The following is a 15,344-nucleotide window of genomic DNA, read 5'->3' as shown; positions in this document are numbered from 1 at the left end:
ATTTTGATACTGAATATCTTTTTAAAATATTATTTTTTTCATTCGACTAACATACCCCAACAGTAAGCAAGTATTCAGAAATTTACAAAGAAAATAATGAAATTCGGAACATTTCTTAGATATTAATTTTGTTTTTTTATTCAACACTTTTAAAATATATCATTTTAAACTTCTTTGCCCAGTTGTCTGCCAGTAATCAAGTCGCGACGCACTTTCGTCACTATACCACAAGTGGGTGGGGTAACGCGCGCAGAATTATCATCAATGCTGTCGTACTTATGCTTGGAGAAATCCTTTATGTGATGTTGTCTAAACGACCTCTTATTCTTTTGGACCGATCTCTCTTTGAACATTTAGAAATTTCTGTTCTGTATTATTTACTCATTATTTGCTTCTAGCCGAAATTTAAACACTTATCCGAATACTATTCAATTTCACCTTCATTTGAAGAGTAATTATCCGAGATTATCTTTCTTGGAAGCGCATAAGGATGCGCACAGAAAACTACCGAAAACGTCTTTAAAGGCACATAATGCCTCAGAAACAAATAATTCTTTCAATCATGTGAGTGTATAACATTTGAACAATGGTTTTAGAGCATGTACGTAATATGCTCATTACCTGTAAAAAGTGCTTAAAAAATGTTAACAAAGTACAGTAGTATTTTGGCTTTCATCAGTCTAATTGACAAAAAGCAACAGAAGCAAAAGAAGGTTCAGGTATATTGGTCAATGAGTCATGTTTTGTGTTTACTATATAAATATAATAAATAACCTAACATGACTATCTTTTGAGAAATAAAACCATGATTTCTGAGGCATTATGGGCCTTTAAAACATTAGTCCATGACATTAATCTTCAACAGGGAAGGGCTGATGCGTTATCTAAGCTGGTTTAAATTAATATTTCTATGTTAGGAACAAAAGATTTGTAAATCATAATTAATAATTACATTACTATGAGCATAATATCAGAGGAGGCTAATTTGGTGTCTAATGTAACCGTGGAGAAACATCAATAATCCCCGTATAACAGATTAGTTTACTAAAATATTCAACTAAATCCTCATTTCGAAAAATCTATAGGTGCGATGACAGAAAAAACAACAGCACATTCATATTGCATTGTCAAAAGTGAGTGCACATGTTTGTACATGTATAATATAGATCTATAGAGAAAATTATGAGTTATTATAGAAATTATTACGACTCTTTAAATTTCAAACAGTCACGCAATTGGTATTTTCGGAAAAATATAATACACAGGTATTTATAGAGTAATTTTTGTTTTGTGCCGTTGTTTTAATATTGTATTATTTTCTTTGTATGTAATATTTAAGTTTACAGATCTGGATTTCGTCTTTTGTTGCATTAATTTATAAAAATAGGCATCCAGAAATATAGAAAGTGCGGAAGGAAAAAAAAAATTTTTTTGAAAGGCCACTTTGAAGCAAGTGCGTATCTTGCCATTAACATTACAGTTTACAATTTGTCATCTTAGTGCAATAACTGGTTAACTCCTATAAATTAAGAAGGTCTTCAACCCATAAATGCACTAACAAATTTAAAATTCATCATGCAAGATTATAAAAGAGTGATAAGATATTGTAAAATGTGGGAGTTATGGAATTATCTACATTGTATATGAAAATGATTGAAATAAATGAATTAATATAAAAAAAATAATAAAATAAAATTGTCAACTTAGTACAGTAATGTAATAAGTGCTTCTAAATTTAATAGCAGTTATTCAGTTATTGCACTAAGGTGACAAAATGTGAAAAGAAAACCAAAAATGTTATGTTCAGAGAACTTCAAAGATTTAAGATGTACAGTACTTAATAACTAGGTGATATGGTGATTTGTATGGCCTTGTCACTCAGCATTGACTCGGCTGCTATGACAGTATAGGGAATGATAAAGATTCCCTCTCTAAAGATTTATGTTTGGTCTTTTTGTTCATTTGTCAAAATCATTAACATTGTGTTATTCAATTGATCTGTAACTTTCTTCACATATTTCTTAGTGAAGAATTAGTCTAAATTGCTTTCAGTTTTTGGACTTTGCAAACTTTAAGACTGCTTATATTAATGTTTTGTTTCTTTTTGTATTTCAGTGGCCCAGGTGGATCCCAACATGAAGGATCCTCCCCATACAAGAGGTCGCGACCTCAGAGTCCATCTGGGGCTCAAATGCGACCTGGGCCAGCATTTTATCAAGACCCGAGATATGGATTAGCAGCAGCAGCAGTGGCCGCCGGAGGTTATGGCAGTATTTACAGGGATCCCTTTCAAGCTACAGTAAGTGCCCTTTGTCCACTTTATATAACATTGTTTATGCAGCATTTTTGTGTTGCCTCTTAGGAGTAGTGGCGGCATATAGGAATCACTGCTCCTTCGTCGACACAATTCACATCACTGATGGCCCTAATTGGGGAATTGGCTTGACTTATTTGAAGAAAAACTTCAAGCTATTGCATTAGAAATAGTCACAGTGTCATTCCCATTGCTGTTGCTGTAATTGGTTGTAAGTTGTTACAGATTATTAATGAATGGATTGTCTTCATACTTAGATTTATACTTAGACAACACAACACTTGAGACCAAGAATTTGAAAAAAAAAAGAATCGGAAGCCAAATCATTGAATTTGTTAAAATTGTCTTTACTTTGATATTCATTTATAGACTTGATTCATATTACGACAAAACAACACTTTTGAATAATTCAGAAATGTAACTATGACATTGCCCTTCAAATTTTCAATATATGTAATTATATTTTGTTTAAAAAAGTGATGATTTCTTAAAGAAGTCAGAATCTTTTACTATAATGTTCTTCCTTAGATGCACTTGCCTTTATAAATAAGAAAAACTCTAGCTTGGCTCCCCCTTTATGGTAGCTCTTGTTTTCGATCTCTTTACTAGTTACTGTACTGTGTACAGACTATTTCGACCTTTTCGCAAGTCATACTTTGAAATTAAGTTTTCCTTCTCTTGGTACCATAAATTATTCAAAAGTCATTATGTTCTATAAATATGATATTAAATTCTGTTGCTTTGACTAATTTTTCTAAAAATAACATCATTTCATGACATGAAAATTTTCTCTGTTTGATGATCAAAATTTCGCATGAACAGTTTTGAAGACAATGATATAGAAGACAAAAATTCAATCATTTCTTATTCTAAATTTTGACATACCAACTTGACTAAGGGGCTTAGTTACACCAACTTGGTTGATGCACCACATCAACTAAGGGGGTAAGTTACACATACTTGACACATGGGGTCACTGCATCAACTTACCTCATAGCCCTTTATAAACATATAGCACTCAAAGCTCAGTAATAGTTTAACTGTGTAATAAAATCCCTTTGATCAGCTTAACCCCTAAGCAGTTCTTTTAAGTCAATTCCAGGTTTAATTATTACATGTATGTCATCTTCTGATAATAACCTGTTTCATGTTTATTAGTAAATTATGTCATTGGCCCTTACGTTCACCATAGGTGACTTTGATTATGCAAAGATGGACAGAACACATAGAGTCAAACCTTTACAGGAAAATTGCCATAGCAACAAAAAGCATTATTCTATTAACTGTGTGTGTGGTGTATGTATATTTCCCTTACCACACTAAATATCTAAAATAGACTTCTTGACAAGACCATTCCTCATTTTAGGGAAATTTCAAAATATGTCCTGACTGAATAGCGAATTGTGCAGACACATTATCTGACCACACATATGATGAATAGTAGCCAGTCACTTGCGGAGCATTATTCATTGGTGCATGTCATTATTGATAAATTATCCAGGATAACAGATTTAAGGTGCATTGACCTCCAAGGTATAACCAAAAAATGTGATAAAATCAGTCTGAAAACCAGACACACAGACACATACATAATCACTCTAAAAATGAGGAATGGTTTTGTCCAGATTGGAAAAATGGACAAGTCTATTTAAGATATTTAGTGTTGGTAGGGTTAATGACTTGATAAATTGATTATGTATTTAATGTAGTTTTAAATTAACTATGTTAACAGTCATGATTGATACCCTATGTGTATGATTACTTTCATTACCACTTCCTTCAATCAATAACTATACATTGTCTTATCATTTTCTATACTATCTGCTATTTGGCAGTTGTTTGATACAGTATTGCTTTGGCGAGAAATAGCATAGTTAATAATGAAAGTATTAAAGTAAGTATTCAACAATAATCTTATATACATGTAAAATTGTTTGGTACTCATTGAAAGTTATGGGCGTATAAGTCAAACGCAATAAATTGTTTACATTATTTAGTCATACCATTATGAGTTATTTAATTATTACATTTTGCATTTTAATTGTTACATTACAGAATGTAAGTGGGTATCATATTAATCGGTGAACCCGAGTATTAAGTGGGTTAAGGAATTGGTGTTAAAATTTGTGGATTTTATTTTAACTAGTATGTCAAAGTTTGTTTGTAATATGGTTCAGGAGGGAAAGAGGTGTGGGGGGAGGATAATTGAGTCGGGAGTGTGGCTTTGGAGTTTGCGAGATTTTCATGATTGGTGTTAGAATTTACAGATATATTTTAACAAGTATGTCAAGTTTGTTTGTATTATGGTTGAGGGGGAAAATGGGGGGAGCTTTGCAGTTTGCAGCACATAAGTATGTCAAGTTTGTTTGTATTATGGTTGAGGGGGGAAATGAGGAGAGGATAATGGAGGGAGGGGGCTTTGCAGTTTGCAGCACTTATGCAAGTTCATATTATGTTTGAGGGGTAAATTGGAGGGAGAATAACGAAGGGGGGCTTTTGCAGTTTGCAACACATTTTCATGATTGTCACAAGGTTAGAAATAAAAATGTTGACTGCAAATATATAAGGTCACAAAGGTGAATGACCTGTGTGGTATGGAGTGTTATATTATTGGGTTAGTGACCAGTATGATTGGATAACTTATCTCTGTAGATAGACTAGCTATGGTAATTGGATGATGTATTTTCTGCAGTTGTAGCAATATTGTTCATATTCCAGAGATGTTTCAATAAAGTTTATGTTCGAATAAGATATTTATAACTATATTGGTATTTCTAATTGAATTGAAGAAGTATGCTGCTGTGAGATGAAAATTAAATGGTTAATATTAGCCTCACAGTGAGTCTCGAAATAAAGTTCAAAAGGTCAGCGAACATCAATAACAAAATTGATGACAAAGAACCAGAGCAAAAATACTGTTGCGTGTACATGCCAAACAATACATAGTGATATATTTGTTAACAGAAGCTATTTATTTCCAATGGATATTTCCTCCTTTTAGAAAGGAAGTTGTCTTGCAAAACAATAAAAAAAAACAATAAAAAAATTAATAAAAACAGGACACATTTATTATTTGAATTAACTTAAAAGGATTTATTTCCTTTAGAAATAAAATTAGCATAATTATTACATATACATTATGTAATTTTTTGAAATTTCAACTAAATCTCTTTCTAATCAGAAAGTCATTCATCATTTTTAAGAAAACATTCAAAATCTATTGACTGGATATATTGGACAGTGCAGATAAGCTATATAAGGCCATGTTGGACTGGGAGTCATATATAAGCTCATGTTGGTCTGGGAGCTATATAAGCTCATGTTGGTCTGGGAGCTATTTAAGCTCATGTTGGCCTGGGAGCTTTATAAGCTCATGTTAAACTATGAGCTTTATAAGCTCATGTTGGTCTGGTAGCTATTTAAGCTCATGTTGGCATTTGAGCCATATAAGCTCATGTTGGTCTGGGAGCTATATAAGCTCATGTTGGACTGGGAGCTATTTAAGCTCACTATATAAGCTCATGTTGGACTGTGGTCTTTTTAAGTTCATGATGGACTGGGAGCTATATAAGCTCATGATTGACTGGGGTCTATTTAAGTTCATTTTGGACTGGGAGCTATTTAAGCTCATGTTGGCTTGGGAGCTATTTAAGCTCATGTTGGCTTGGGAGCTATTTAAGCTCATGTTGGCCTTTGAGCTATTTAAGCTCATGTTGGACTGGAAGAATACTACTAGCTCATGTTTGCCTGGGGGCTACATAAGCTCATGTTTGACTGGGAGCTATATAAGCTCATGTTTGACTGTAAGCTATATAAGCTCATGTTGGACTAAGGAGTTATTTAAGCTCATGTTGGCCTGGGAGCTGTTAAGTTAATGTTAAACTGGAAGCTATATAAACTCATGTTTGACTGGAAGCGATATAAGCTCATGTTGGACTAGGAGCTCTGTTGGACTTGGTGCTATTTCAGCTCAATGTTGGACAGTTATTAGATCATTTGGTGATATATTGAACTTACATTAGATTGTGAACTTCTTTTGTATATAACCTCACATTAAACTTGAAGTTTTTTTAACTCATATTAGTCTTAGTTATTACAATTTAGTCATGTTATAGTGGGGGAACTATATTACCTTATGATGAACTTTGAATGTGTGACCTACAATTTTGTTTAAACATTCCTGGTACATTTGACTTTTGAGTGAATATTTGTCAACTAATTTCCTCTTACCTTTTTTTTCTGATGTGTGTATTTAAGTACAAGATATCTCTAAATATACAACAAGTGTGCTGTAAACAAGAGATAAGGGATTGAACCGCTTATGACTTGAATGAATGAAAGGTAAAAGGGTGAACATAGGCCAGGAAAACACTTGTTCAAATAAAAAGCGGAGAGAGAGGGAAAAAAGAAAGGAGAGAGTACTGTTATATTAGAGTGAGTGAATAGGTAAACATAGTTCACTGCCTGATGTTAGAGTTAACTGAATCAATTCATAAAATGTGTTAAGTTAATAGGTCAGTGCTCCACTGTGTAATGTTATGAAACTTATATTTCTTGTCTCTGGATCAGCATTACACTTAAGGGATTTAATATGTACGTAAAGCTCTTTTCACTGTATTATGAATGATATATAATTTTTAGATGCTCAAAAAAAAAGTGACAGGGCTTTATTATATACACTGCACTATTTAAATATATGATTTTTGGATGCTCAAAAAAAATTTAGTGACAAGGATTTAATATACATTGCACTATTTTTGGATGCTCGAAAAAAAAGTGACAGGGATTTAATATACACTGCACTATTTAAAGTAAGAGACAAAAATAAAAGCTCTTTTCACTGCATTATAAATATATAATTTTTGGATGCTCGAAAAAAAAAGTGGTAGTCCAGTAAAAGGTTGAAGAAGAAAAAAATCTTGTGTGCAATTTTCAAGGAAGTTTTAATTATGCATTTTTTTGTTGTCAACTGTGTTTGAATGTTATTTATTTAATATATAATTAAAGTTTGAATGTAAAATTATAAGTTAAGTGAAGAAATTCATAAAAAGAAATTAAATTATAAGTAAACTGAAGGTGAGAAGATGAAGTTTAATACAAAGTCATAAGTAAAGTGAAGAAATAAATAAAATGGAATTAAATTATAAATAATGAATGGAAAATATATTTATAAGTAAACTGATGAAATAAATAAAAAGGAAATAAGTTATATTAGTGCTCATGAACTGAAAAAAAGAAGTATTAAGTTAGAAGGAAACTGAAGGGAAAAAGATGAATGGAAAATTATGAGTAAACTAAAGAAATAAATAAAAATGAATTTATTTATAAATAAATTGAAAGGAAAATGAATGAAAAGTATATTTATAAGGAAAGTGAAGAAGGAAAAAAAGGAATTTAAGTTATAAATAAACTGGAAAAAATAAATAAAAGGAATTCATTATAAGTAAACTGTCAGAAAGGGAAAAGATGAATGGAAATTAAGTTACATGCTTAAATCAACTAAAGTTGTTGAACATTTGAGCTGGATCGCATTATATTAAGGTACAGTTATTTGTATACAGTTTATGATATTCTTAAAGCTGCATGACTCCAGATGAGCCAAAATATTTCAAGAAAATTAAACTTGAGAAAAATGTACTAAGATTTTAAGAAAAGTAAAAAGATTCAAGAGTAAAGTAATATTTTATATGTTATGTATGATTCTAGTATTTCTAATGCAATACTAAAGCAGTAGGGCTAATTTTCCTAATTTTGGAATCTTTTTATGTAATTTGCATGTATTGCAAGTGCTGTTTGTTATATTTAAATTATTTTCTTTGTTCACTTCTCAATATTTTATTTTTAAAATTTTCTTGAAAAAAAAAATCAGCATGAATCTGGAAGCATGCTGCTTTAAAGCTTAAAAAATTCAACTGTATAAACAGTTTTATTCTCTGTACTAATTTAATCATCTTGCTTTGATTTTTTTGTAAACCCGAAAAATCCTCTAAGTCTGGCACCAACTGAGGTTTGGACCCCAGACCTCTCCTATTGACCACTTGAATGACTACTAGGCATATTAACTCAACCACACAGGGTTGACCCTGCAGCAACACTGTATTAGAAGTCTATATATACATCTATATAATATAATAACTACAGACTTATTAAAACCAGCAATGTTTTGTTAAACAGAATTTAAATCCTGATTCTAATTTAATTACAAGCTAGTATTTTTTTATTGAATTACATAATTATTCAATGTTTCATTGTTGTTTTTTTCCAAATATTCTTTTTATTTTTTCCCTGTCCCTTCCATAAAACAATAGGTTTGAGAATTTCTTATGAAATGTATAGGTTAAACAGAATGTTATTAGATGCCATGCCAATGTCAAGTGGCGATTTTAATGTCATTTAGAAAGCATGTTAAAAAAAGATAATACTTAAATTTGGTATGATAAATGTAAACAATATTATAACATTATAATTATAACATTCCTGATATAGGAATGAAGTAAAAAAAAATGTACAAGCTTACTTAACCTCTACAGATGTAGCTCTCTAAAACTTGCCATCCAATAACTAAAGTGCCTGTGCCATTTAATAATGAAGAAACATTGTTTCGACCTAATTTGGACTTGAAATCATTATCCCGGGGTTGGGAAGTCACTAGGTCATATGGCTGCCCTTATTATTTGACATCTGTACCTGTTAATCTGTGCAGTGAGGACATCTGTGCAGAGTGGCACAGGCTTTATTATAGTACTAGTATATGAATTTTTATGTTCTTACTACTTTAAAAGTGTAACTTCAGGGTGGGGGAGAATATAGATTTGCCCATTGTATTGGTCTGTAGACTGACAAAACAGTGGGGGCATCTGTGTCCTGCGGAAACATTTCTATAGTTGTATTTTGATATTTAAATCCCTAAAACTTAGAATGGACTGTTCCAAAATGTAAAACAGGGCAAATCCATTACACAAATTCAGCAGGTTATTTAGGGTTATGGTAGGTCAGTGACTTGATGGAGGTGTCTGAACTATACAGCAGTAGTATATATTGTTGTGTCATTGATCTTTAACCCTATAACACACTAAATATCTAAAATGGACTTGTCTATCTTTCAATCTGGACTAAACCATTTGTCATTTTTAGGGAAAATTTTAAAATATCGTACTGACGGGATAGCGAACAGTGCAGACTTATAGTGATCAGATGGCGCAGATGTGCCGGCTGATCTTGGTTGAAAACCGTTTGCATGGTTAAATTATCAAAAACTTGTTACTCTCATGTTAAGCCAATAAGAATTCTTTTAATACATAAAACATCATTCATTTAAATGCATACTATATAGTGTTGTAATTTTAAAAAAATATGCGTGTTATTATTATTTAATAAAATTACCAGTCAAGAGATAAGAATTTACTTTTACTTGAGTACAAGTTTTCAGGCAATTTGCCTTAAAGTTCAGGTTTGTTATACACCTGAAAGCACTCTTATTACATAAAACCCATTAAAATAATGCTAAATTCAGGTATTTTTTTAAGGTTTTCTGACTTTTTGAACTTGGGCCATCCTTAAAAAAGTGTTTGTTTGCAGTAACGCGACCGACTCACAAAATTTGCCCCTACTCAATTTTTTTTTCATGGTCTGGATAAAAAAAATTTTTTTTTTGAATCAGAAAATTATGCCTTGTGCTTTGTTTTCGTTTTTTTAAAGGTTAATAGAAGAAATAAAATGTAGTTCTTATTAAATTAGAATTCTGTTATCAATTTATTAATTGTTACCAGATTATCAAAGCATATATTGTCCAGCATTTTGAAATTCCATGTTTATTTGGGAGTACAGTTCAATAAAAAAAAAAATAATAAAAAAATAAATCGACCTACCTACCCACCTTGAAAATTCTGGGTCGGGTTACTGCAAACAAACATTTTTTTAAGGACGGCCTTGTATCCATGTAATCGGGCATTATAGTACAATGAAATTATGATAAATCAGGGCTTATTTTCACAGGTTTGGGAAGCAGCCCCACCCTTAATGGGGGGGGGGGTTATACGGTATATTTGCAAAAGGGGAAGAAAAACCTTGATGTTAAAATTCAATTTTTGGGGAAAACTGCATGATTATAAAGAATTATTCTTTTGGGGAGCTGCCTTTAAACAGCGCCTGCTATAGAAGAAAAAAAAGGCCTGTAAGTTAAGTTTTTGTAACTGATGAAGGGAACAAAAAAAAAAAACTGATTCAGCTTCTATTAACACCAATGGATTAGACAGAGCTTTAAGTTATACAGTCACAACTCTGTTGTGAGGCATCAACAATTTGACTTTTTCCCATGTAAACAATGTAACACCAGTGACACCAAAAGTAAAACAAAGATTAACCTTCACATTGCTTTTTTTCATGAATCATACATGTATAATTATAATACACACACATGAAAAATGCTGATGTAAATTTGTGCTGACATAAGCAAAAAGAAAAATGTTTTTTCCTGACATTTGTGCAAAAGATACATTACCATTTTGTCATTAATGAATAATGTATTATTCTGAATAACATGTAATTCTGATAGTTTGATACTTGGCAAATATTACAAAGAATAGTATAGAAATTTGTTGTTTTTTGGCTCTACTATTTGATGAATAGAGAGAGTTATAGTGGGTAGGTGTCAGTAGCGCTGTCTTCACACTTTGGTTAAGTTTTTACATCAAAACTACTGAAGGCAATGGGTTGAAACATCAAGCACTTTTTTCAGAGCATTATAGGAGGTCACTGTACAAGGCTTATAACGCTTTAACATGGATTTTGACAGAATTATTGCCCTTCTTGCACTTAGAAAATTTTTCATTATCCAGGCTCTTGTTTTACTATCAAGCACTAGAAATAGTCATTCCCACTGGCAGTTCTTGTTTTTTATAAAGAGTGTATAGCATTTGACATTTGCATTATATATAATGTTATAATATTGGCAATGATTATTATGGAATCTATTTCCACAACAAAGTGTTTCATAAAGAATTAGTAACACGTTCTGGTTAAATGACATTTAGAAATGTTGAACGTACTGAATTACAAAGTAAAGTTGAAATGCCACTTATGAATTAATCATTGAACTTTTTTGTTCGCATCTGAATCTAGAGGTCAATGGAAACTGTTTTGGTATTTGTCGTCTTTCTTTGTTTCGCTTTTTTGAATTTTTGATAATTTTTTAAGCTTAGGTCATTTCATTTTCATTCCACAAGCTTAATAGCTTTTGTACTACTTAATATTTTAGGAAAATATTGTTCATTTGTGGTGTTGAAATATGACCATTGCCTTTTGATAGAGCGGTCATTGGCAGAAATGTTATCAATGTATCGTGGATAATTTTCTGTCGAAGTGTATGCTATAGTTAATTTGGAAGCAGGTGCCTGTCAAAAACTATATGTGTCAAAAACTATGCTATTGTTTCATGTTTCATAGCAGTGATGGAAAAAAGTTAGGGAAAAAAAACAACATGCAGATCACTTGGTATTTATAAATAATACTCATAATAATTGTATAACAGAACATGTGTAGAGAATGTGTATTATACTGAAACATGAAAATAGATATGAAAGTGAAATAGAGATAAGTAATACCTTGATATATTGAAGTATCATCAATATTTGTCACCCCTTATCAATATATCTTTAATATGCTTTGGACTGAATCAATAATCATCTTTACCTTTTAATAACATTAACCTTAAACTCTCGGTAGGAAAGAACAATCCTGGAGATTATAAAAACCTTCCTCTGAGATTTGTCTCAAATCTCAGGATTTTCATTGGTCAGTTTAAATTGTTTTCTGGTTTTTTGACCAATCAGATGCTCGAGATCTGATTATGAGCATAGGAAAATTCTTTAAAACCTTGGACCGAGATTTAGGATGGGGCATTTGTGTTTTGCAACTATATTCGACATTCGTGACATTCCTTTTTAAAAAAATTAAAAGTTATTTTTACAGCAGATATATAGTTTTATACACTGTAAAGGGAGATAAATCTTTTACACAATTGTATTATGGGATACCACATAGGCTAATGTTTGGGTGTTTCTATTTTTAGCAACAAGTTGTAGAACAGCATCGTGACATTCCTTTTTATATGCCCGAAAGGGCATATTATGTTATACCCCCTGGCGTCCGTCTGTCCGTCCGTCCGTCCGTTAGCAATTTGGTTTCCGGAGCATAACTAAAGTTCCATTTGGCCCACAATGTTAAAACTTCATAGGATGATTGTCCATATTGGGTAGAAGACCCCTATTGATTTTGGGGTCAAAAGGTCAAAGGTCAAGGTCACTATTACCTTAAAACTGAAAACGGTTTCCGGAGCATAACTTAAGTTCCATTCGACCCACAATGTTCAAACTTCATAGGATGATTGTCCATATTAAGTAGAAGACCTCTATTGATTTTGGGGTCAAAAGGTCAAAGGTCAAGGTCACTATTACCTTAAAACGGTTTCCGGAGCATAACTTAAGTTCCATTCAACCCACAATGTTCAAACTTCATAGGATGATTGTCCATATTGGGAAGAAGACCCCTATTGATTTTGGGGTCACAAGGTCAAAGGTCAAGGTCACTATGACCTTGATACTGAAAACAGTTTCCGGAGCATAACTTAAGTTCCAATTGGCCCACAATGTTCAAACTTCATAGGATGATTGTCCATATTGGGTAGAAGACCCCTATTGATTTTGGGGTCAAAAGGTCAAAGGTCAAGGTCACTATTACCTTATAACTGAAAACAGTTTCCAGAGCATAACTTAAGTTCCATTTGACCCACAATGTTCAAACTTCATAGGATGATTGTCCATATTGGGAAGAAGACCCCTATTGATTTTGGGGTCACAAGGTCAAAGGTCAAGGTCACTATGACCTTGATACTGAAAACAGTTTCCGGAGCATAACTTAAGTTCAAATTGGCCCACAATGTTCAAACTACATAGGATGATTGTCCATATTGGGTAGAAGACCCCTATTGATTTTGGGGTCAAAAGGTCAAAGGTCAAGGTCACTATTACCTTATAACTGAAAACAGTTTCCAGAGCATAACTTAAGTTCCAATTGACCCACAATGTTCAAACTTCATAGGATGATTGTCCATATTGGGTAGAAGACCCCTATTGATTTTGGGGTCACAAGGTCAAAGGTGAAGGTCACTATTACATTGATACTGAAAAATATGTTTCCACGCATAACTTAAGTTCCATTTGACCCACAATGTTCAAACTTCATAGGATGATTGTCCATATTGGGTAGAAGACCCCTGTTGATTTTGGGGTCAAAAGGTCAAAGGTGAAGGTCACTATTGCCTTGATACTGAAAACAGTTGCCGGAGCATATGTTAAGTTCCATTTGGCCCACAATGTTAAAACTTCATAGGATGATTGTCCATATTGGGTAGAAGACCCCTATTGATTTTGGGGTCAAAAGGTCAACGGTTAAGGTCATCCTTACTAAAAAAAAAATACTTTCGGGCATATAATGCTCCGCCTAGCGGTGCTCTTGTTAACAATTTGAAAAGTTATTTTTACAGCAGATATATAGCTTTATACACTGTAAAAGGAGACAAACCTGTTACACAGTTGCATTATGGGTAACCATATAGGCTAATGTTTGGGTGTTTCTATTTTTAGCAACAAGTTGTAGAACAGCATGCACGGGATGTGAGAGAGCAGTACAATCGTGAAAGACTACCAGTAGCTCAGCCCAGCAGTCATGAGGATTTATTACAGTTACAGAAACGACGACCCACCCTGCTCGACTATCACCATGGAAATCACCCGCAACAGGGTGTAGATAGGGCTAGACAATACAGGTAATCAATGAATATGATCATAGAAAAGCATGTATATGAATACTGCTAGTTCATTTTAGCTTGACTATATGAGAAATAGGAGGAGCTATTGGACCCTCCAGCTTCAGTGTCACGCTTTGGTTAACATTTTGCAATATGCAAAATTGCAATAAGTTATGCATGTTAAGGAAGTTATGGTGTTGGGTGTTCTAGTTATGTAATAACATAAAATAAACATTTTGGTGAAAATTGCAAAAATATAGCTATGGTTAAGAAGTTGCATGTTGACATTTTTGCAAAAATTTAAATTGACCTAATACTTAGTATATGTTGGCAAGAACCTTCTATATGACATTTACCTTGATATTTTCATTTTAAAGGAGCTCCAAAAACTTTCAACATAAAAATTAAAAATCTTACAATGATCAACTGAGGAACTTAAAATAGAAACATAGGAAAATAGTTAAAGTTCATAAAGAAGTAGACTCAAAATTAGAATGAATCAATAATTAGCGCAATTCTTAGCATGATTTCAGCTCAAAGCATTTCCATTTTTAGGTCACTTTGAACACTAAAAATGATAACTCTTGAATACCAGAGAAATTGAGTGATATGAAATTTTCAAATTTTGATAAATGACATGTAACTTATATTTCTATCAGACCAGAGCCTCCCTCAGCTTACGGGCAACATTATAGACAGGAAACCATGGGAAACCTACAGGGAGGCTTGCCTGTGTCCTTGAGTAGTGCTGCTGCCCCTCAACCCTCAGGACCATCCACTCCGAAGAGGCCACGCCTTGGACCCATTGATCGGCCAGATTTAGCACAGCCTTTAAGCATCGATGTCAGTCAGACGGAACCTAAACGGGTAAGAGAGCAGCAGCATTTTTGTTCGAAATTCTTTTTTTGACGATCTTTACTTTACTTTATTTTTTTGTCCTGCAAAAACTTTAATGTAACCATTTTTCAAATATTCTAAATGTTATCTGGATGAAACTTTGAAAATCAACTTATCATCACCAAGTGTAATAGTTAGACTTAGGCATTTATTCTGAAAACAATATTTTTGGCGTTATGCACCCTTTTAACTTAAAATTTTTGAACAGACAAGCGTTAACTCCTAATGCAGTACTCTTTTTAGCTCACCTGTCACAAAGTGACAGGGTGAGCTTTTGTGATCGCTTTTCGTCCGGCGTCCGTCCGTCCGTCGTCCGTCCGTCGTCCG

The 15,344-nt window shown here is 32.8% G+C and overlaps 1 protein-coding gene across 1 annotated transcript in view; it reads left to right on the top strand.

Annotated features, from left to right (window-relative positions):
• LOC132735266 (nuclear receptor corepressor 1-like) overlaps window positions 1-15,344 on the top strand; it is a 69,945-nt gene that overhangs the window by 6,171 nt on the left and 48,430 nt on the right. Inside the window, 3 exon segments of the mRNA XM_060722204.1 lie at window positions 2,116-2,299; window positions 13,957-14,138; window positions 14,780-14,987. Coding sequence (XP_060578187.1) covers window positions 2,116-2,299; window positions 13,957-14,138; window positions 14,780-14,987 — 574 coding nt within the window.

The sequence above is a fragment of the Ruditapes philippinarum genome, unplaced genomic scaffold (assembly GCF_026571515.1).
Source record: "Ruditapes philippinarum isolate M1 unplaced genomic scaffold, ASM2657151v2 ctg295_1_1_1_1, whole genome shotgun sequence".
Classification (NCBI taxonomy): Eukaryota; Metazoa; Mollusca; class Bivalvia; order Venerida; family Veneridae; genus Ruditapes; species Ruditapes philippinarum.
The sequence above is the reverse complement of the archived record's forward strand: the minus strand, read 5'-3'. Positions and strand labels throughout refer to the sequence as shown.